At 44.8% G+C, this 22,389-nt stretch overlaps 1 protein-coding gene across 3 annotated transcripts in view; it reads right to left on the bottom strand.

Annotated features, from left to right (window-relative positions):
- The window catches only part of KIN (Kin17 DNA and RNA binding protein), a 41,381-nt gene extending 19,099 nt beyond the window's left edge, over positions 1-22,282 (bottom strand). For 2 of the 3 annotated variants that reach the window (XM_058681944.1, XM_058681943.1), the window contains exons 1-8: positions 22,107-22,281; positions 16,524-16,618; positions 12,763-12,806; positions 12,557-12,679; positions 11,556-11,737; positions 8,420-8,468; positions 7,405-7,462; positions 10-139 (exon numbers count right to left, since the gene is read on the bottom strand). In XM_058681944.1, coding sequence (XP_058537927.1) covers positions 10-139; positions 7,405-7,462; positions 8,420-8,468; positions 11,556-11,737; positions 12,557-12,679; positions 12,763-12,806; positions 16,524-16,618; positions 22,107-22,220 — 795 coding nt within the window. In that variant the 5' untranslated portion in view covers positions 22,221-22,281. Of the gene's footprint in view, positions 1-9; positions 140-7,404; positions 7,463-8,419; positions 8,469-11,555; positions 11,738-12,556; positions 12,680-12,762; positions 12,807-16,523; positions 16,619-22,106 lie in introns of all 3 variants that reach the window. The other variant, XM_058681941.1, reaches the window with a different exon arrangement.
- Positions 22,283-22,389: the final 107 nt, after the last annotated feature.

Below are 22,389 nucleotides of genomic sequence, written 5' to 3'. Positions count from 1 at the left end.
AAACTATACCTCCATGATTTCATCGAGCGCGGATTTCTTTTTTTTCTTTTCTTTTGATCGAGCTGTGCTCTGGGAAGATTCTTTTCGCTTAACTGATGCCGCATTCCCGACTGTCTTCAACGCGCTCGGTCCCAAGGAGCTGGCGAAAAGAAGAGCCATACCTGTTAACAGACACTATGCACAGAAGGCTTTCCAACGTGCAGAAGAACAACACAGGAAAGATTTGTTACACGATTCATTTACAACGGGTCAGTCGAAACAATAAAGGACCTGTCTCTATGCCTTACAGGACTGTGAGCGCGAGAACACGTGACCTGTCCCGCCGTAGCGCCCTCCTCCCCCTCACCCCTTGTCTTGGCGCCAACGGTGATCAGCACGGCCGAGTGGTGGCAGCGTGGCTTTGGGGTTGGGCAGATCAGGGTTTAAGGAGACTTCTGCTTCTGACTGAGCGATTAACCTTTCTACACCTGAGTTCCTCATCTACAAATCAGGATAAAAATGGGACCCGACTCATAGCTCACTGCAAGGACTAAGTAAGATGCGTGTAAAGAAGTCTCGCATATTACTGCCAGTTCTATTTTCTGAAGGCAAAAATCTCAACAGGTCACTTAATTTTTGATTGCTCCCGCCTGCCTAGAATTGACAGTGTAAATTCTAAAATTTGCACCGCAATATAAAATTGCCCCCACTGGCCCAAGAATGCTATCTCTAACTTATTATATACACTGGCCATTCTGAACAACTCGTTATTGATTGAGCTACGCCGTGTCTCATGCCTTTGCAGATTTACACGTGCCTCTTTCATACGTAGAACAATCTCTCCATTTATCTCCATTTGTCCCAATTCTGTTAAGATCCTTTCTTCACGAGGCTTCTTGGATCTTGCTGTCTCTGTGGCGTGTATCACACTCCACTTTGCATTGTAATCATTTGCATATATGATTTGTACATGTAATCAGGTGTGTATGTTTGTATTCACTTATTTTTTGTTGTAAAGGAGCAGTAACCGTCTAGTGACTCACATAAAACACATGCTCAGTTAATATTTGCTAACTGAATCTTGTCAGTCTAATCATTTAGTTTGTCATATCTGCAAACGACGAATAGACGAAAATATGTGCATGAAGCTCCTATGGGGATAACCAAGAGAAAAGTGTGATTAACAGAAAAAACAACCTTGAATTATTCTTTGGACTTTTTTTTAAGGTATTTAAAGAGAGCACTGGACTTACTGGCAGCCAGGTTACTCTAACGAGTCCTGTTCAGCTTGGAGTCAACTATGATCCCTACTTCTCTTCTGCAGTTCAGGGCCCCCTGACTCGGTCTTCGTGGAAGTTCATGTTCTCTCTTTACCTAACTGGAAGGTTTTCAATTTATCCTTTTGAAATGTCACTTGCTGGGTTTTGTCCCATAACTCAATCCTCTGAATATATTTCTAAGTTCTCATTCTGTCAGTGGACACATTTCCCAGGTTTGTGACAATTGTACATAACATACATTTGGTTCTGAACAGATTAAGCCCGTATAAAGATAAACGCTTCAACTTGCTGCTTAAAGAAAGGTTCTTTAGGGGCACCTGGGTGGCTCAGTCGGTTAAGCGTCTGACTCTTGATTTCGGCTCGGGTCATGATCCCACGGTTTGTGAGTTCGAGCCCCATGTCAGGCTCTGCGCTGACAGTGTCCCTCTCTCTGCCCCTCCCCTGCTCGTGCGCTTGCTCTCTCTCAAAGTGAATATTTTAAAAATGAAGCAAAAAAGTTTCTTGAGATTTAAAAGTACCTTTAGCTAGAAATCCACGAAACTTAGCACTAATTCCAGATCACAATCAACCACACTGTGTCCACGTAAGAGGCGCTAATAACCCTAGCAAAAGGGGAATGAGGTTTAAGTGGGTAATTGGGGGGGTCTAGTGATTACGTTTACAAACCACCTATTTCCTCCTATAGTCAGTGCTTATGTTTCTGCTTTCTGACCCTTTTCACATTCTCCATAATTCCCCAAATTTGATCAATACTGAGTCCTCGAATACATTGATAAATTATTTCGGTATTTCGGTATTCATCTCAGCCTGGAATCTTGAGACGTTCTTCTTGAAACTAAGCGGCATAAAAAACAAACAACCCCATTAATAAGTGAGCAAAAGGCATTTCTCCAAAGAAGACACATAAATGGTCAAAAAGTCCATGAAAAGATGCTTCACAACACTAACCATCAGGGAAACGTAACTCCAAAGCACGCGAGACAACACTTCCCGTCTCTTAGGATGGCTTGTGTAAGAAAAATACAGAAAAGAGAAGCGTTGGTGAGGACGGGGCGCCCTGGAACCTTGTGCACTGTTGGTGCAAATGCACGACTGGAGCAAGTGCTATGGGAAGCAGCCAGGCAGTTCTTAAACAAAGCAAGCGCAGGGCTATCCTACAGTCCAGCGACTCCACTCCTGGGTGTATACCCAAAGGACTGAAAGAAGGGACTCGAACACGTATCTGTGCACCAGTGTTCAGAACAGCATTATCTGTGATCACCAAAAGGTGGCAATGACTCAAAATGTCCAATGGCCGATGAAGAGACGAACAAAATGTGGTCTACACGACAACAGGAGAGTATTCAGCCTTAAAAGGGAAGGAAATTCTGACACATGACCACAAGGTGGATGTACCTTGAGGACATTAGAGTGAGTGAAAGAAGCCAGTCACGGAAGGGCAACCTCTGTATGACTCCACTCAGAGGAGGAGATTAGAACAGTCACGTTCACAGAGACAGAAAGCAGGACAGAGGTCACTGGGGTCTGGTGGGGTAGAGGGAAACGGGGAGTTAGGGTTTAACGAGTACAGTTTCAGTTCGGGGTGACGAGAAAGTCTGGCAGATGGATGCTGGTCACAGACACAATGTGAATCTATTTGCTGCCACTGACCCGTGCACTTAAAAACGGTCAAAATGGTAAACGTCATGTTACATATATTTCGCCACACAAAAACACCTAAACTGAATAGAAAAAAGAGTTTTCTGTCAAGACGATTTATTTGGCATTGTTAGATGTCTACAAGGTGACAAGCAGTGGGGATAAAAAGATGAACAGAATAGCCCATCAGGATCTCACAACAGGTGGGAGAACAGACATGGAAGGGTGTTCCGGGAAGGGGGAACAGCAGACACCGAGAAAAGTCAGGGTGAGCCAGCACGGCTCGTCTAGGACGGCACAAATAATTTAGCAGAGCTGGAGTACAAGTGGTGGGGGATGTACCGGATCACAATGGTCACATAAGAACATGGAAAAAAATGACAATTTATCTCACAGGTGATGACCAAAGATACTGAGTCTTTAATAAGAGAAAGAGGGGCACCTGGGCGGCTCCGTCGATTGAGTGTCCAACTTTTTTTTTTAATTTTTAAAAAAAAATCTTTATTTTTGAGAGAGAGAGCGAGCGAGGAAGGGGCAGAGACAGAGAGAGACACAGAATCCGAAACAGGCTCCAGGCTCTGAGCTGTCAGCACAAAGCCCGACACGGGGCTCGAATTCACGACCTGCAAGCTCATGACCTGAGCCAAAGTCGGACGCTCAACCGACTGAGCCACCCAGGCGCGCCCTGACCATCCAACTCTTGATTTTGGCTCAGGTTATGATCCCAGGGTCATGGGATCAAGCCCTGTGTTGGGCTCTGCACTGGGCACGGAGCCTGTTGAAGATTCTCCGGGGCATCGGGGTGGCCTAGTGGGTTAAGCATCTGACTCTTGATTTTGGCTCAGGTCATGATCTCTCTGTTTGTGGGTTCAAGCCCCACGTTGGGCTCTGCGCTGACAGTGATATAGAATTCTCTCTCTCCCTATCTCACTGCCCCTCCCCTGCCCACTCTCTCTCAAAATAAATAAACTTAAAAGAAAAAAAAGTTTCTCTCTCTCCCTCTCCCCTTCTCTTCCGTTCATGTTTTCTCTTTCTTAAAAAAATAAAAATAAATAAAATAAAATTTTAATTGCTTATTAAAAAAAAGAGAGAGAGAAAGACACGGTAGGGCTTGACATCTAGATCCTTCTGCTTGCAATATCAAGATTCTGTTAGAGCTAAAATGAATGATGAAGAATTTAAGAAATGCTGACAGAAGACATTATGAAGGACAGAAATCACTAACACAGAAACCAGAGAAATTATATTATCAAGAAAATAAAAAGTTGGGCTTTTTTATGTTTATTTATTTTGAAAGAGAGAGAGCGAGAGAAGGCACGTCCGAGCAGGGGAGGGTCAGAAAGAGAGGGACACAGAGAATCCCAAGCCCAAGCCAACGCACAGGGGATTGATCTCACGAGCTGAGATCATGACCTGAGCAGAAATCAGGAGTTGGACACTTAACCGACTGAGCCACTCAGGCACCCCAAAAAGTGGGTATTTTGAAAGAGTAATAAAACAGATACTAAATTTGAGAGGCTAGATAAAAAGGATAGTCTAGAAAAATAAAAATGATGCAAATTATTGAAATTCGTATGATCAAGATTATATTGCAAAGTTGAATAAACTAATGACTGTCACAAAAGTGTTAAATGGTACATAAATAGTTAATAGTAATAACTAAATAGTAATAACTAATAGTTATACTAATAGTAATAGTATTACTATAACTAATAGTAATTAGTTATACTAATAGTAATAGTAATAACTAAACAGTAATACTATTATTAATAGTAATAACTAAATAGTACATAAATAGTTAATAGTACATAAATAGTTAATAGTAAAAGGTATTCCCTCACCAGCTGACACTAACACAGTATTTTACCAAGCTTTCAAGAAAGTGATAATCCCTATCCTGAAAATACTGCTTAGAATCAAGAGAGAAAACCTATACAAATCATTTTAAGAATTTAACATCGCCAGAAGCAGAGGAAATTAAATATCACTCTCAATGACGGTGAAGTAAAAGGCAAGAGTCCATTTTTTTTCAGCTGTGTACTACATTCAATCTTCCCACTAGCTGCTCTCACCATAACAGCCCTCCTCCCCCAAAAAGGTTCTAGTAGAAGGTGACAAACCAAGACAGTGAAGATGGGGCTAAAATCAAGGCAAGAAATGAACAGTAACAGATTGCGAATGGAATGTTCGCTCCTAGAAGGGCCCTAGAATTCTGCCATCAGTTAGTAATAACTAACACAGTTAAAGAAGAGAAGCCCCAAAACAGAAATGGGAACCGAGTAACCTGTGTTCAAAGCCGGGAGGAGCAGGGCTTACCTCCATGCCTCAGTATAGCCTAAGACACCCATTTTTGCTATCTAGATCACTTCACTCATTCTGAGCTTTAGCTATACAAGAGACATAAATCGATAGGAAAATAAATCCCAACCTCTATAAAAATGGGCCATAATCTCAGAAAAAGGAAATTTAGATGAGTCTTAACATTGTATTATCTGTGACGCCATTTACGCGTCCGTATACACACTTGAGACTGAACACACGGAACTTGGTCAAATAAAACTACTTTTATAATGACATCAAAGCCTGGCGTCGGGGTACAGGAGGCTAAACAGCAGACCCCAAAGATAACCGGTCCTCATCCCTTAAGTTGATACATGCGACCTTACTGGGAAAAGGGTCTTTGCGAAAAAGATTAGGTTATAGATTCTGAGGTGAGACTATCCCGGGGTGCCCGAATGGGTTCTATACACATGCATCCTTTCAAGAGGGAAACAGGCAGACTTGACGCACAGAGAAGGTGGTGTGAAGGTGGGGCAGAGAGAGATGTGAAGACACTGCTCTTGAAAACTGAAGGGTGCAGCCACAAGCCGAGGGATGGCAGCAGCCAGCGGAAGCCGGAAGAGGCAAAGGACGGATTCCCGCCAGGGCCCGCGGAGGAAGCACCGCCTGGCACGTGGCCTGATCTCGGCCGGCGATTCTGACTTCACGCTTCTGGCTTCCAGAAACAGAATAAATTCCTGTTGTTTCAGGACACTTGGTTTCTGGTCATTTACAGCAGCCACAGAAAACTAATACTAGAGAGACCAGTTTGGGGGCCGCTGGGACCAAGTTTAACATTTATCTACACTTGGGAATAACAAATAATAAGGGAGACTGGAGGGAAACACGTACAGGTCTAAAACCATAAGGCAACGTGTGATCTGACATATTTAAATCTGTCTTCCGGGTCCTATCAGACCACTACTTTGAAAAGAATTTTCAAGGGTACCACGTGTAGAACCCAGCTGACCGCTTCCTTCACGATCTCTAATGTAGGTGTCAATTCTGAAATATTTCGACCAAAGTGAAGACCTCCGGCCAGCCATTCTGAAGCAGTATTACGTGCTCCCTCAGTCTGTCTAGTTCCTTCAACTCTCCTCACCACTTACTTCGTCAGGTAAATAAACACTCGCCTAATAAACTAACCAGAAAACCTGAGTTAGGTCTTCAATAAACAATATGTAAAATACTAAGTAAAATAACAAAGATTGGCCAACTCAAAACTAATTTCTGGTAGAGAATGGGAAGGTGTCAGGAGGAGGTGCCTTCCTGAATATCTTGTCTTATTTTTTTTTTTTTATCTCCATAAACAACTGGATACACTGCGCATCACAGATAGTGAACAGAGATGTGGTGAAAGAATGTCTAAGAACTGCAAGAGAAGAGAATGTGAAAAGTGAGAAGTACCTGACTACATGCTGTTCCAGGACTTGGCAAACTACAACCTAAGGGGCAGATGCAGCCTGCTGCCTGTGTTTATAAATAAGATTTTACTGGAATACAGCCACGATCGCTTGTTTACATATTGTCTCTGGCTGCTTTCTCGCTCCGATAGCAGCTAAGTGGTTGTGACAAAGACATATGGCCAATGATGTCTAAACTATTTACTGTAGGGCCTTTCCCAGAAAAAGCTGGCAAGCCCCATTCTGTTACTACATCGCGTAGCCCGGAAGGCAGTCGTCACTGAGTGCTGACCAGGGCATTTACACTGTACTAGGTGCTGAGAAGTTAGGCGAATGACTTCGTCTCTATTCTCACAAGATCTTAATACGGTAGACAGAACAAAAACTGTACACTCCAGCTAATATTTAAACTTGAGACGTGGGCTCTGATAGAAAAACAAATAGCAAAACAAAAGAAAAAAAGGAAAAAGAAAACCAAATAGCACCGCAGTAGCACAGAAGGAATTATTAAGTGGAGAAGGACTCCCAGAGAGACAAAGATTTGTCATGGGAAGCAGGTGATCAGAGTAGGCCTTTCCTCAAAAGGGGGAATCATATCATCATAGGCAAATCAGGGAAAAAAACAGTTGCTGAAAAACACAACCACCACCAAACAAAAACAAAACGAAGAAGAAAATTACAACCAGAAAAAAAAAAAACACCCACAATACTGCAGCTTTTAAAATGTAGTCATCAACATTTCACAGAAATCCTCGAGTTCTAAGATACCTATTCACGTAGCTCACCTTGATTTGGATGATGTTGCTGCTGAACTACATGCTCCTTTATTCAAATTGAATGTAACTGGAAGAAAAAACAGTGCTATAGTTTGTTACGCATTTTACACATTTCATTTCCTACCCATGCACACACACTTCATTTATACATATATACGTATATATTTCAGGGAAATTATAACACTTCTCAGATAAGATACCACACCACATCCACACAGAAGTTCCCGGACGGTCGGCATGAACGAGAGCTGGAATGCTCCTATCCAGAGATGATACACTCCTGCAGAGAAGCGCACTGGGCAGATGCTCGGAGCTGGGAAAGGCTGCCTTGGCTGTTCTCCACCTCCACTGTCCCCTTCTGCCCTTGCTAAGGGGACAGAACTCCAATTTTGTTTAGGTGTTCACACTTCTCACACTGTGTCTGTATCCTCTGTAAATTTGCATGTTGAAAACCTAATGCTCAAAGTGATGGGATTAGGAGGCGGGGGCAGGGGTGGGGCGGGGGGAGGCTTTGTAAGGTTCTTTTGCTCTAAAGCAATCAAAATAATCCCGCTTCCTTTCCCTTTCCCAGCGACTGCCTTTGAGGTGGAGGCTGATAGGGTCTGGCCAGTGACATTCAGAAGGAAGTCTGCTGGCCGGAGGAGTGTCTTCTAGGTAAAGTTTCCTGGCTCACAGGGGACTCTAGAAGAGATGCCCTCTGTCATCCTCTGGACAATGCTGGGTCTACATACAGTGGCCGAAAGTGCCCACAGCTACCTCGTGTCCCGCTGCTGACCGATGGCCTGCCTCTGGGACTCTTGTTAGAGCAAGCCATTTCCTTACTACTGAGGCTCCCTTTGGTCAGTTTTCTTACTTGTAGCTGAAGGCATCCTACCCGGTTCATCGTTACAACTTTTTCACATACGGGCGAGAACAGTGCGATCCAGACACAGTACAGGTCTTGCTCCCAAACCTGTTGCTAGTTTTTGGCAGGGCCGATAGGAAAACATCCATATTAGAAGAAGAAAAAAAAAAGTAAAACTACCTTTTTCTTCATCATTTTCTCTGCTTAATTCCGTAAAAACAGGAGCCTCCTAAAAGGAAAAAAAAAAAAAAAAAAAGAGTGTGAAGCTTTGGTTTATAGTGCATTTGCCATCAGTACTCAGTAGGCCCAGGTGCTGACTTCCTACCCATTGTTGCAAGGCAGCTCCAAATACAAGTGCAAAGTGATTAAGATCCTAGCCAAGAAATGACACGTACCGCAAACATCCTTCCACTGAGCACTATTCCAAAGCGGGGAGAAAGTGACTTCTCTGGACCAAACTGCAGAAGTTTACCTACATCTGTCTTCCTGCTACAATTTAAAATGGAAACAACATAAAACAATAAACTTTAAAAGTTTTAGCTAGAGGATTACCTTAAAAAAACAAAACCTTTCTATATTGTGGCATGGTTTACTGTTAAGATGGAGAGTCTAAGACGAACTCAGGAAGAAGTGCAGGTAAAACCCACCTCTGCACGGTATTGGCTCTGTCGCCTGCCAATCTCACAATCTCCCTTATGCCTCAACTATTCTGTCTTTAAAAAAGGGATAACGTGCATATTCAGAGGTATCATAAGGGTTAAATACGATATAAAGGAAACACTTAGCATCACGCCTGCAAGAGTGATAAATGTTAACTGTGGTTTCTACTAACAGAAAAGATGTTCTTATAGTTAAAAAAAAATGTTCTTGAGATCTAACTGAGATAGTCTTTCCTTAGGCAATGTCCATTCACATCTTACAAAAGACACAAAGTTTCTTTTAAAAAAACTGACATGTTTAAGTGTGGAATGAGGAAGCACTGATCAGTAGGACTTCTTTTACTGGAAGATGCTATTTATACCTGGAAAGTATGAATTAACTTGAAGGTCTTAATGGAATTAAGCAAAAATGTTACAAAACAACGCTATTCCAAAAGGTAAACCATGTTCCTCTGTACAAGATGTGATCCTTCTTAATTTCCACAATAGGAAATTATAATTTTCCCTCCACTGAAAACAGAACTTTAAATTTTATTTTCATTTTATTTTAAAGTTTATTTGTTTTTTAGAGAAAGAGAGTGCAGGGAAGGAGCAGAGAGAGAGAATCCCAAGGAGACTCCACACTGTCAGCACGGAGCCCGATGTGAGGCTCAAACTCGCAAACCATGAGATCGTGCCATGGGCCGAAACGAAGAGTCGCATGCTTAACTGACTAAGCCACCCAGATGCCCCCAGAGGTTTAAAGGTTTTTTTTTTTTTTATTTTTTTAATGTTTATTCATTTTTCAGAGACAGAGAGAGACAGAGCATGAGTGGGGGACGGGTAGAGAGAGAGGGAGGCATAGAATCCGAAGCAGGCTCTGAGCTGTCGGCACAGAGCCCGACAGGGGGCTCAAGCTCACGGACCGCAGGATCATGATCTGGGCCCAAGTCAGATGCTTAACCGACTGAGCCTCCCAGGTGCCCTCAGCGGTCTAAATTTTAAAAAGGTAAAAGAATTTCAAGAATAAAAAGTTTTTTCAATCTTAGGCAGGGGTTAAATTTTACAACTACAGTGCTTTAAACATTGTTTCTATTTTAATATAGAAACCTCCTAAAAGATGACGTAAATACATGCATATGAAAGCAGCACCGTATTACACACGCACAGCCACCCACTTATCAAGGTCAATTAACATGGTGTAAAAGTTGACTCATAAATGGATCTTTACTTTCTTATTGCCTTTTCCTTCCCGCGTCACTCTGTAATAAACAGCTTCTATAAGACACGCACATTAATGATCAGAGCAGCTGTATTCATAATAGCCAAATCCTGAAAACAAGCTACATGTTTCTCAGCAGGACAATGGATCAATTGTGTGATATTCATAAAATGGAATAGACATCAATTTAAAAAAGGGTGAAACACTGGTAGGAAAGGACACAGGTGCAGTAAACATAAAGAACATTCTGTCTGAGTTAAAGAAGCCAGACACAGAGAGAGTGTACCGTATGGCGAAGTTCATAGGAACTTTGACGAAGTTCACGAACCAACTGGCAAGGAATTAAGAGTGGCACATCAGAACACCAGTTCCTTCCTGGGGAACAGGGAATATTAACTGGGAATGAGTATGACACTGAAAATGTTCTGTATCTTGATCTGGGTGGTCATTTCATAAGCTATCCATCCATCTACTATCCATCCATCCATATGTAAAATTTCACTAAGCTGTAACCTTAAGATTAACGCACATCATACACTTTAGCACATGTATCTTATACCACAATAAAGTTTCTTCTTTTTTTAATGTTTATTTTTGACAGAGAGAGAGAGAGACAGAGCATGAGCAGGGGAGGGGCAGAGAGAGAGGGGGAGACGCAGAATCCGAAGCAGGCTCCGGCACAGAGCCCGACGCGGGGCTCAAACCCACCGACCGCGAGATCATGACCTGAGCCGAAGTCGGACGCTCAACTGACTGAGCCACCCAGGCGCCCCACACAATAAAGTTTTTAAAATACTAAATGGCTAGGAGCGCCACCTATGTACAGGCTACGCTTTCCTACACACACACAACTTTTGGTATGGAAGCACCATGAGGCAGGGAGTTTTTATCTTTTGTTTACTGCTCTCTCCCCAGTGCCTAGAAGAAGGCTTGGCACACAGAGGGTACCCAATAAATATCTGTTGAAGTAAAGGCCCTCCTCTGGTTATTCTGACACCCGAACCACCTTCCCCATGCCCTGTCTCCCCGTTTGCCTGGGTTCGGCCTGTTGATTCTTCAGGCCCACAGGTTGTATGTGCCTGATTCAAATAGTCTACATCCTGCCCAGGCTGGGGCAGGCGCTGGCACCTAGGTTCCCACACTGTGCTTCGCTCCGGCATCGCGCTAATCACGGCCGAGTGATGTCATCTGCTGCGTCTCCCCCATTAGTTATCACCTGCACCTTAACCATAAGGAAGCTGAGGTGTAGAGCTATAGAATTCTATAGGATCAAGAGTCAGTAAGGCAGAGATGGGACCCAGGCTGGCCTCGACTCCAGAAGCCGGCCTTTTAGACTCTGCCACGGTCACTCTCCTGTTCGGTAAGGAACAGCATCTGCCAAACTCAACTCGATGCTTAAAAATGTTGCTTCTTGAGACCTTTTCCCATTGCCTCCCTGAATGACGCTGCTGCCCACCTGTTCTTTCCCTTCCAGACCTCTTCTCACTTGTTCTTCAATAAACTTGGCTGTCTTCTCTTCATCATCAAGGTCCTGCTTCTTCTTCTTCTCCAGTTCCAGTTGCCGGCGGATAGTTTCTGGGTCCCTGTCGATATACTGAATATACCAGCCCTTCGGCGTCTCATCCACCTTGCACAAGCCTTAAAAAGAAAAAAAAAATAACAAGTAAGCTCGTACACAACGAAAACTAAAGGGAAATATAAACGCGTTCCGTCTCTGCGCCATGTACTTATTCATTCAAATACACTCATTCAAACACATTCAAATACACAAATTCATGCGGCCCATGGATTTTCCATACTCACAGTTGATAAAATTTAGATATTTTAAGTGGGATACTTTATCTCCTTGAACAGAAAAAATTATCATTCTGATTTTTAACTACCTGGGCTAAGTCAACTCTGTACGCCAGGGAAATACAGGAAAGGAGTATTATCTTGCTTAGTAATTATTTAACTGTGTCTAAGTATTTAACATCCGACGAGTACACGATATTCTACTAACTTAATAGAAATTTGCCCCGTAAAATGGAATCAAGTAACACGCTGAGTACGTGATACATGTCACGGCTCCTTGCCCTCTCCTTCCAAGTTCATCCTATGAAGATTAGAAATGGAAAAAGCTGCAGCAAAGTTTTAAAAAGCTCCTTGCGCGGGGGTAACAAAAGCCTCAGAAAGTAAAATGAACACGGGGGCGTAAGAGGGGGAGGACTGGTAATAACCCTTAACCCGAATGAGAGGACGCGCCGGCGATAAATCCGGGCCCTGTCAAAAGAACCGTCCCAGACGCTCGTGTTCGGGTGGAACACACAAAATGAGTCCCGGAAGATTATGCTCCCCTCCGCCAGTTTTTAACTGCCCTGCTCGCCCTCTTTTCCGTAAATGTACACAGAAACCGTGACAATTGTGTCTCTGCCCCCGAGCCACGCAACAGCTGCTCAGACCCTGTCTTCTTCTCACCTTCTCTGCCCAGCCACTTGGTAAAATCAGTCAGAGTCTCCCACTGGGTGGCGTTCATGTGGATGTGCTCCCGGTGGCTGATGTACTCATTGTACACGATGTTGTTGTGGACTCTCTTAGTGCCTGAGAACAAAACAGCACACCGTCAACCCGGAGCAGGTTTACGGATCAGGGAGTTGTTGTGCGCACAGTACCCAGATGCTTACCAAAGCGTCTCCTGAGAAGTTCTAGAAAGTCATTTCGGAATTCCCTAATAAGGAAAGGAAGGAAAGCATTAAGGTAATTCTACAAATACAAAGCCACCATACAGTGTGAATGCCCAAATGATATATGACACATCTATGTGACTACCTGTTAGGAACCCTCAAGAACTGAAAAGGGAAGGAATCCCGAAAGTTTACAGCTTTCGAGGATTTCAGTTACAGGTCAGTTTGGAGTTGAGGCTTCCAGGCTTGGCGGAGCAACCACAGCACAAGTGACTCCACGGGTCTAGAAAGGTTCCTCCGTGAAGTCTCTTAGCGTGACTGAGCGTGGCATAATAAGACCATTCTTCCGACGATAGCAAAACTTGCCTGATTCCACGTGGAATTGGTACTCAATGTGTCCCTCTGCACGGAATACACTGTGTTACGTGCTGGGTAAACACAGGTGAATAAAACCTAAATCTTGACCCAGGTTCCAATCTAGCAGAACCAATCATAACACGAGGCGAACTGCAAAAGAGATGTAGCACAATGTCACGGAGTTGAGGGATGCCCGCTGGCGATCTTTAACGTGGGCAGGGAAGTAGACATCAGACCTTATAGGTGGAGAGGAAGAAAGGGCCACTCCCAGCTGGCAGAGAAACACGGAAGCATCACGTCTGGGAAGCGATGACCTCACTGAGCTAACGTTGTGAGTAGACAGAAAGGAGGGACATGGTGGGACAGAACAGAAGAACACGGGGGCGGGGGGGGGGACAGAGCTGGAAAATAATGGCGGGGCTGATCTTTGAAGTACCTCGAATGTCATGCTCAAGAGGGTGGGTTTTACGCAGGCAGTGGCAAAGCACCAAATAATTTACCTAGGAGTTAGTCTGTGAAAATCTGTGATCTAGAAAGACAGTCCTGGGGAAGACAGAACAAGAATTCTCAAAGTGTGGTCCCTACAACAGTAGCATCAACATTACCTGGGAACTTGATAGAAACAGCACGTCTCCAGCCCCAGCCCAGATCTACGCAATCAGAATCTGCCACTGTTGTCACAAGCCCTCACGGTGATTGTGACGCACGTGGCGGTTTGTGAACCATGGGCATAAAACACGGACAGGAGGGACAGAAGCTGCGGCTGGGAGATCAGTGAGGAAGTCACGGAATTAATTTAGGTGACACATGATGAGAATGATGACTAGGGCCGGGAGAATGGCGAGGAGGGGAGTTGGAAGGACACCGCAGAGGAGAATCAACAACAGGGAAGTCCCAGCTTAGCATTCCGAGTAGGTATTGTCAGCCAGCACACGATAGGCGTGGTGGACAGAGTACCGTGCTTGGCTTTAAAATGTTGGCTTTGGGAGAGCCTTCAGAAATATAGATTACAACTGCCCAGAAAAAAAAAAAAAATCTACAACTTAGGACAGATAATCAGGAATGAACAGTAAGACTGAGGAGTCACCCAACACGAAGGGAACAGCTGGAAGAATGACAGAACTCTTGGAGCCTGGGTAATGTGGACTGAAGGAAGCCGAGCGGACACCCTGAGGAACATTCCTGCATTGGAGGAGCTGGGAGGAAAGGAAGAGGGGCTAAGGAAGCAAGCAGGCAGCAGGAGGAGGAGGAGGAGGAGGTGGAGGAGGAGGAGGAGGAGGAGGAGGAGGAGGAGGAGGAGGAAAGCCAGGAAAGAATGGAAAACAGAGAGGTGTTTGTGGGTAGTTAAGAGCGTTATCCACCGAAGAAAGATAAAGAGCAAGATGGAAACTGGGCAGCTACGTGGATGCAGTAAAAGGGGGTGGAGAGGAAAAGCCCAGTGTAGATGGCTCTTGCCAGGATGATATTTCCCCAAATGTGGCTCGTGCAGCCCCGTGGTAATCAAGGTGGTTTCGTGTGGTTCACAGATAAACAATTTTGGCCTTTTTCACCGTGTTACCTGCCTTGATGGCACAAAAGCCACACAGGGGACACCTGCTGGCGTCTCAGCCAAGTCAGGGCAGTGGGCGGCGAGGCCAGCCTGCACAGGCAGCCAGAGGATTCTTCACGGACATGCACTCGCGGTGAGAATCAATGCTGGTTTCACCAAGAACGTCCTTGACGGGGCGGTGGGACAGTACTAAATCTCAGCCTGCGGGGCTCCGTCTCATACCCTGTGCACTGGGACGGGCTCGGGAACGTAGCACTTCCACCGCCGGCTGGGGCCTGACTTGAGCGCAGCACTCGTGCGAGGGTCTGAGCCACGCACAGAACTACCTCTGTCACCGCGCACCACCTCTACTTGAAAGGATGACGGGCCGATCAACTACGGTTATTCAAAATCGGGTATTTAGCAGACATTTGGTCAAAAATAAGCAAAGTGAGCCTTGTCACGTCAAGGAAAACAGCTGACATTTGTTTATCATTTGTTGCCGACGATAAAATGTGAGCTTTCCGGCAAAAAATTGAATCTGGTAAACTAGCATCGGCCACCGTGAGCCTGACGTCCCTCCCAATACTAAAGGACCTTTCCGATGACACTGATAACATTAAAAAGTATGATTTTACGCTACTATGTAACAAAACGTGTCACCATTCGGAACACTCGGTGAACCAATATTTTCCAAATGACCAGTGCATGATGACATAAAACCATGCGTGGGGACAAGCTCCATCTAAAGTGAAAGATCGAGGGATCATAATGTAATAGTGCACAAAAGTTCCCTGACACGGTTCCAGAATCCACACTGCAGCTAATCTTGAAGAAACTACCACGTTGTTGTGTTTTGATGTCGCATCAAAGAGCATCCAAAATTATCCGAAAAAGGCTCTTAAAGTATTCCCCCGTGCCAACCAGACATCTATGAACAGGGTGGCCTTTCTTTATGTGCTTTACCCAAAACATGTTGAAACAGACAATTGAATACAGAAGCGGTTGTAGAATCCAGCTGTCTCCTAGTAGTCAGACCCTGAAGAGATTTGTAAAAATCTGAAGCAAAGCTATTCCGATTGTTTTTGTTTGTTTTGGAATATATAGTTAATTTTTATTAAAAAATTATTTCTTTTAACACTTAATAGATTTATTATTATTTTAAGTGAGATAATAAATACGCTTCATTTTTTTTTCATTTTTAATCCCTAACTCACAAGTACCAATATATCAATATCAATCACAAACAAAAGCTCTTTGAGGCTCTGCAATAATTTTTAAGGGTGAAAAGGGGTCCTAAGATCAAAAGGTCCAGAACTTGGGAAAGAAAGAGACAGACAGACTTAAGACTAAATATTAATAGCAATAATAATTAATAGCTAATATTAATCAAGCACTGGATACTTTTCTAAACACTTTAAAACCATTAACTCATTAATCTTTCTATGAAATAAAGAAAACGCTTGGAAGAGGGTGCTGTTTTTAGTCCCATTTTACAGATGAGGAAACAGAAGCACAGACAAACGTAAGTGCTTCGGCGAGAATCACGCAGCCCATGAAGGGACAAGCCTGGGTTTGCAGGGCTTAAAGGCAGGCAGTCGGATTCCACAGCGGTGCTCTGAGCCACAACCGAGTTAGAATGAAAGAGTTTTTTTGTGTTTGGAGAGCAAGACTGAATTGTGAGAAACACTTCTGTAACAATTTCATACCGTGACAAATTGTCAAAGGAAAACAAAACCTGAGCACAAGATCATAGAGCTATCCTGTTAATGTGTAAGGAACAGACAGAGCTCCCAATATACAAATTTTTAAGCATATGTGCTACATGTCCAACTCAACAAAGCTTATGAGATAAGGATGTCTTCAAGTTACTTACTCGGAGAAGTAATCCATAAACTGCTGAGGATTTTCTGAAGCCAACAGTAGTTGTCTCTGGTGAGATTCGGACATACAATGACACTTAAAGCCATTCTACAAAACATATAAGGAGTGGTTAAGTTCTGATTTAGGTCATCATAATGGGCCCTAAACAGAAGTATTTAGTTAACCATAAAAAGCTCCTCTTTGACAATAAATTGTAACAAAAAAAAAAAAAAAAAAGAGAGAGAGAGAGAGAGAGAAAATCACTAGCTTTAAGCACACTATCATTTTTTTTTAAAAGTTTTTTATGAGGTTGAGTTATGTAACACTGCCCCTCAAGGGATAATCCCAGGAGATTAAAGAGACAGAAAGCTCGTGGCAAGCCGACGTTACTAAGAGACAGGACAGGGCATGGGAACAGAAGAGTGATTTTGTTTTTTAAATCCATTTAACATCTACTACATGTAGGGCGATGTAAGTGGTTGGGGAAACGTAACCAAGTAAAATGGGCCGTTAGTGAATTTCACTCACTTTTCTCTACTTCAGTTCATTATCCAAAATACATTGTGGCATATTACAGAAATGTCATGTTAAATCTCATGGGATAACTGCACCCTACAGAAACCTCGTGTTAAATATACTAAATCTGCACCTTCTTCAGGTGACTATAAAAAAAATGACAAGTTTTGACTTTGTATCTATGCGACTTAACATTTACAGCTGATTCTCCACCAGCACCGGCAATGAAAACTGGGCCTCTCCCGCTGTGTTCTCCGTGTCAGTGAACAGTTCTGTCCCGCGCCCGGTCACCCAGGCCAGGGGCCAGGCATCCTGGAGTCCTCCTCCACCTCTGCCTCCACTTACCACTAAGTCCGCTCGGCCTCCCTAACACCGCCTCTCCCGTCTCCCCGTCTGGTCTCACGCCACTGGCCCGATGTCAACACCCCATCTCGCTTAGCTGCCTCACCCTCAGTCACCCACAGACGACCGACACAATGCTCGCCTCAACTGTGTTCCGCCCGTGCACTACTCTCACTCGCAAGTACCTAAAAGGAAACTTGGTGTTGGTCTCATGAATGAAAAACCAGTGCAAATTCCCGTAGGTTAAAAATCAATCACTGAAATGAAAACGAAATGAGGCCAGTAAATTCTAGAAACCCGTGAGAGTGGATGGGCAGGAGGGGAATACTCTGGATCCGACCTCCTTCCCCTCAATCTTCCAACACTGAGAGAGAGGGAGACGAAAGGGAACTTGGAGGTGTCAACCTCTCCTCCTGCAGGCCACCCTCCCAGGCAGGGGAGTCGATGCACAGATTGAGAGCAAACGGGACAGAATGGCCACAAGTGTCTTACTCTGAAATCGGTAACTGAAGGAAAGAGTTAAGCATTTATCCTCCTTTTGCCATACAACCTGTGTTTGAGGATAACCAAACAGCTCCAGTTAATGAGAAAGAGCTCATGGGGCGCCTGGGTGGCGCAGTCGGTTAAGCGTCCGACTTCAGCCAGGTCACGATCTCGCGGTCTGTGAGTTCGAGCCCCGCGTCAGGCTCTGGGCTGATGGCTCAGAGCCTGGAGCCTGTTTCCGATTCTGTGTCTCCCTCTCTCTCTGTCCCTCCCCTGTTCATGCTCTGTCTCTCTCTGTCCCAAAAATAAATAAACGTTGAAAAAAAAAATTATAAAAAAAAAAAAAAAATGAGAAAGAGCTCAGCCTTACATAAGAATAGTAGCCAATAATAAATTCTGAGAAATACAGAAAAATAACCGCTTTGCAACTCTTAAGGAAATAACAGACTCAAGCAAGGATGCTAAAACACCGAAGGAAAAGGCTGATGGTAAACTAGACGTATTCCTTGCTATCTGCTCGCTCTTGCGAGAGGGAAAATATTCCTTTCTAACATCACCGTCCTCTTCACTCAGTCATCTTAGCACTAGCAGCCATTACGGGCCTCCTTGTGCGATGCGATATGAAACCCGCAGGACCACCTATCAAGTCGTCTTCCCCAAAATATTTAACCTGATCCGAATCAAGCCTTCAGCTCCAAGTGCCAGTTTATAGAACTGTAAGTTAGAGAAGGAGGGTCAAAGACAACCACAAGAAAACTTCACTGTTTCATGTCAGAAAGTGGGAACGCTCCAGGGCAGTTACTGGCCCAGTAGAGAGTCAACGTCAGAAAAACTGAATTAGCAAAGATACCAACTCGAGTGTCCATTGACAGATGAACGGATAAAGAAGACACACACAACGGAATATGACCAGCCTACAGGAAAGGACCGAGATCTTGCCATTTGTCACAATATGGATGGGCCTCAAGGGTGTTTTGCTAAGTGAAATAACTCAGATAAAGACAAATTTCCTATGACTTCACCTATATGTGGAACCTTCAAAACAAAAGAGTAACGGGCTCCTGGGTGGCTCAGTCGGTGGAGTGTCGGATTCTGGATTTGGGCTCAGGTTGTGATCTCGCCATCCTGAGGCGGAGCCCTGCACTGGGCTCTGCGTTGGGTGTGGAGGCTGCTTGAAATTCTCTCTCTTGGGGCGGGGAGGCGATCACGTGGCTGAGTCAGTTAAGTGTCCGACTTCAGCTCAGGTGAGAATCTTATGGTTCATGAGTTCGAGCCCCGTGTCGGGCTCTGTGCTGACAGCTGGAGCCTGGAGCCTGCTTTGGATTCTGTGTCTCCCTCTCTCTCTACCCCTCCCCTGCTCACCCTCTGTCTCTCTCTCATAAATAAATAAAACATCAGAAATTCTCTCTCTCCCTCTGCCCCTCTCCCCTGGCTCATGCAGGCATGCACGCGCACGTTCTCTCTCAAAAAAATACAAAGCAAAAACAAAAACACAATCAGACCTATAAACACAGAGGCTAAGCTGCCGGCTGTAGGCGGTAAGGAGAGGCGCTGGGCAAACACGTGAAGGGAAGGGAGAGAGAGAGGCCTCTGGTGACGGAATAGAGAGAACTGCGCAGGAAGTACGGTCGACGGCACGTATGGTGACAGTGTTGCGGGGTGACAGGTGGGAGCCACACTTGTGACACGCACAGCGAACGGCATAAATTACGTTGTGCAGAGGAAACCACTGTAACTGACATGTGGGTAACGCGTGACAGCTATACTAGTAAAAAATTAATTAGAAAAAAAGAAAAACAACGGAGTCACAAGGGGGCGGGAGCAAGGGCGAGGGGAGTGGATTCTATATTCCGTTTAGGAATGAGAGAGATCAAAAGCCCTAATTACTCACATTTTTAGGGCAATGAAACTTCTCTGTGAGATGATAATGGATATATGCCATTACACACATTTGTTCAAAACCAGAGAAATGTCCAACATCAGGAGGGAACCCCACTGCCAACTGTAGGCTTTGGTGGTGAAGATGTGAAGCACTAGTCTGTTGCCAAATGCTGATAACGGGGAAACTGTACAAATGTGGGGACCCGGTGCGTACAGATCTCTGGACCTTCTGCTCATCATTGCTGTAAAGCTAAAACTGCTCTAAAAAAAATAGTTTATTTTTTTTAAGCCGTAATAACAAATCTGATTCATGGCTTTTGATTGGGTCTTGGTTTTAACAAAAACTTGAAAGAAAAAAAATTTTTTTTAATGTTTATTTTTGAGAGAGACAGAGTGAAAGAGTACAAGCGGGGCAGGGGCAGAGAGAGAGAGGGAGACGCAGAATCCGAAGCAGGCTCCAGGCTCTTAGCTGTCAGCACAGAGCCTGACGTGGGGATCGAACTCACGGACCACGAGATCATGACCTGAGCAGAAGTAGGCCGCTTAACCGACTGAGCCACCCAGGTGCCCCGAAATTAAAAAAAACTTTTAAAAAGCGTTTGTGGGAACAAGTGATGAAAATGTGAATATGGACTGTGTGTCAGACGACATAAAGGAATTTTTATTACTTTTTTTTATGTGTGATGACATATATTGCGGCTATGTAGAAAAATACCCAAATGTCTTAGAGAAGCATACTTAAGTATTTAGAGATGAAATGTCCTAGATGCTTGCAACTGACTTTAAAATATTTCTGAAACAAGTAAGGCTAGGTGAGTTTCTTAAAATGTTCAATACGGGTAACGGAGATACAAATGTTTGTGGTATTTGTCTCTAGTTTTCTGTGTGAGAATTTCACCTTGACTATTAGAAAGAAAGAACGGGAGGGGCGCCTGGGTGGCTCAGTCAGTTAAGCATCTGACTCCGGATTTTGGCTCAGGTCACGATCTTATGGTTTATGAATTAGAGCCCTGCATCGGGATCCACGCTGATGGTGCAGAGCCTGCTTGGGATTCCCTCTCTCTCTGCCCTTCCCCTGCTTGTGTGCTCTCTCTCTCTCTCTCTCTCTCTCAAAATAAATAAATAAAACTTAAAAAAAAAAAGAAAGAAAGAAACTGACGGGGCACCTGGGTGGCTCAGTTGGTTAGGAATTCAGGTTTGGCTCAGGTTATGATCTTCCCGTTCACGAGTTCAAGCCCCACGTCGGGCTCTGTGCTGACAGCTCAGAGCCAGAAGCCTGCTTTGGATTCTGTGTGTGTGTGTGTGTGTGTGTGTGTGTCTGCCCCTCCCCTGCTTGTGTGCTCGCTTTCTCTCTCTCTCTCTCTCTAAATAAACATTAAAAAAAGGGAGGGGGAAGAACTGGAGACAAATGAAAAAAGAGTTAACTGCTTCAATGTCAGTCAACGTGAGTCCTACTTAAGCATCTCATCCCTCGCCTGCAGAAAACACTGGAGTGGATTATTCCAATTACCCAATGTTCCGCTGCACCGACCCAATCCAATTCAATCCCCGGAGAAAAAATACGACCCTGTCGCTAGCCTGCTCTCAATTCTTCAAGGGGCTTCGTCATCCACCTCACTAATGTGAAAACGTACAAACGCCGCTGGACGGCATACAAACCTTTTCAACATCTGCCCCGAGACCCCTTGAGCCACTGTACACATAATTCACAGACTTAAAGCTCACAATCTTCCCGGTAGGTACAATTCTTATTCCCACTTTACAGATAAGCAAACGGGCAGGGGGAATGTAAGTAACTTGCCCAAGCCTACACAGCTAGCAAGTGGCGCCGCTAGGATTCAGAATTCTGACAGTCTGGCCTCCAGTCCACGATCGTCACCACAGGGAGTAATATCCTGGGCCTGGCACACTGTAGGCGCTCAATAAATGCTTGTTAGATGAGTAGTGTGCCAGAGCTTGGCTGTCCTTTTTCATCTGATCCCGAAAAGAGGGGTGAATCCCGATCACCTTGTTTCTCGAGTCACGTCGAGTCAGAGATGACTGTTACGGTCATTCCCCGAGCATCGGGCACTGCACTATTCAACGCCCCCGTTCTATGACAGCTCGAGTAGCATCCCGTCTACGAGAGCTGCAAAGCCTCCTATTTCATTTCTTTTTGGCGGAAGACCGTGGAGGAATGAGGCGTCAAAGATCACTGGTTTCCCTAGATAAACGCTGCAGGTCAGGATGGCGGTACCGAGTTGAGTAGCTGACTCGCCCAGCGCAGAACCCACACGACCAGGACCCGAAGTTCCACTCCCTCACCCCAGCGTCAGGGACTTGAACCTGGATTTCCAGCAGGGCCCCGCTTGGGGCCCCATCCAGGCCCGCTTACCTCGTCCCGGCACTGCTTCTGGCACATCTGGCAATACCAGCGCAACTTCTGAAGCCCCTTGGATTTGATCCTGTTGGCGATGGCCTTAGGGGTAAGGAAATCTGACTTGCCCATCGCGACCAAGGTAGCGACAACTTCGCTGAAGCGCCCGGCCAACCGGAAGCGGAATGAAGCTGACTGGGGCGGGGGCGGGACAAATACCAGCCGCGAGCCGGAAGGAGGTGGGGCCTCGGAAGGCTGGCCTCCTTCCAACGCTCGCGAGGCTTCCCTCCGTCTGGCGGGA

The sequence above is a fragment of the Neofelis nebulosa genome, chromosome 8 (genome assembly GCF_028018385.1).
Source record: "Neofelis nebulosa isolate mNeoNeb1 chromosome 8, mNeoNeb1.pri, whole genome shotgun sequence".
Taxonomy (NCBI): Eukaryota; Metazoa; Chordata; class Mammalia; order Carnivora; family Felidae; genus Neofelis; species Neofelis nebulosa.
The sequence above is the reverse complement of the archived record's forward strand: the minus strand, read 5'-3'. Positions and strand labels throughout refer to the sequence as shown.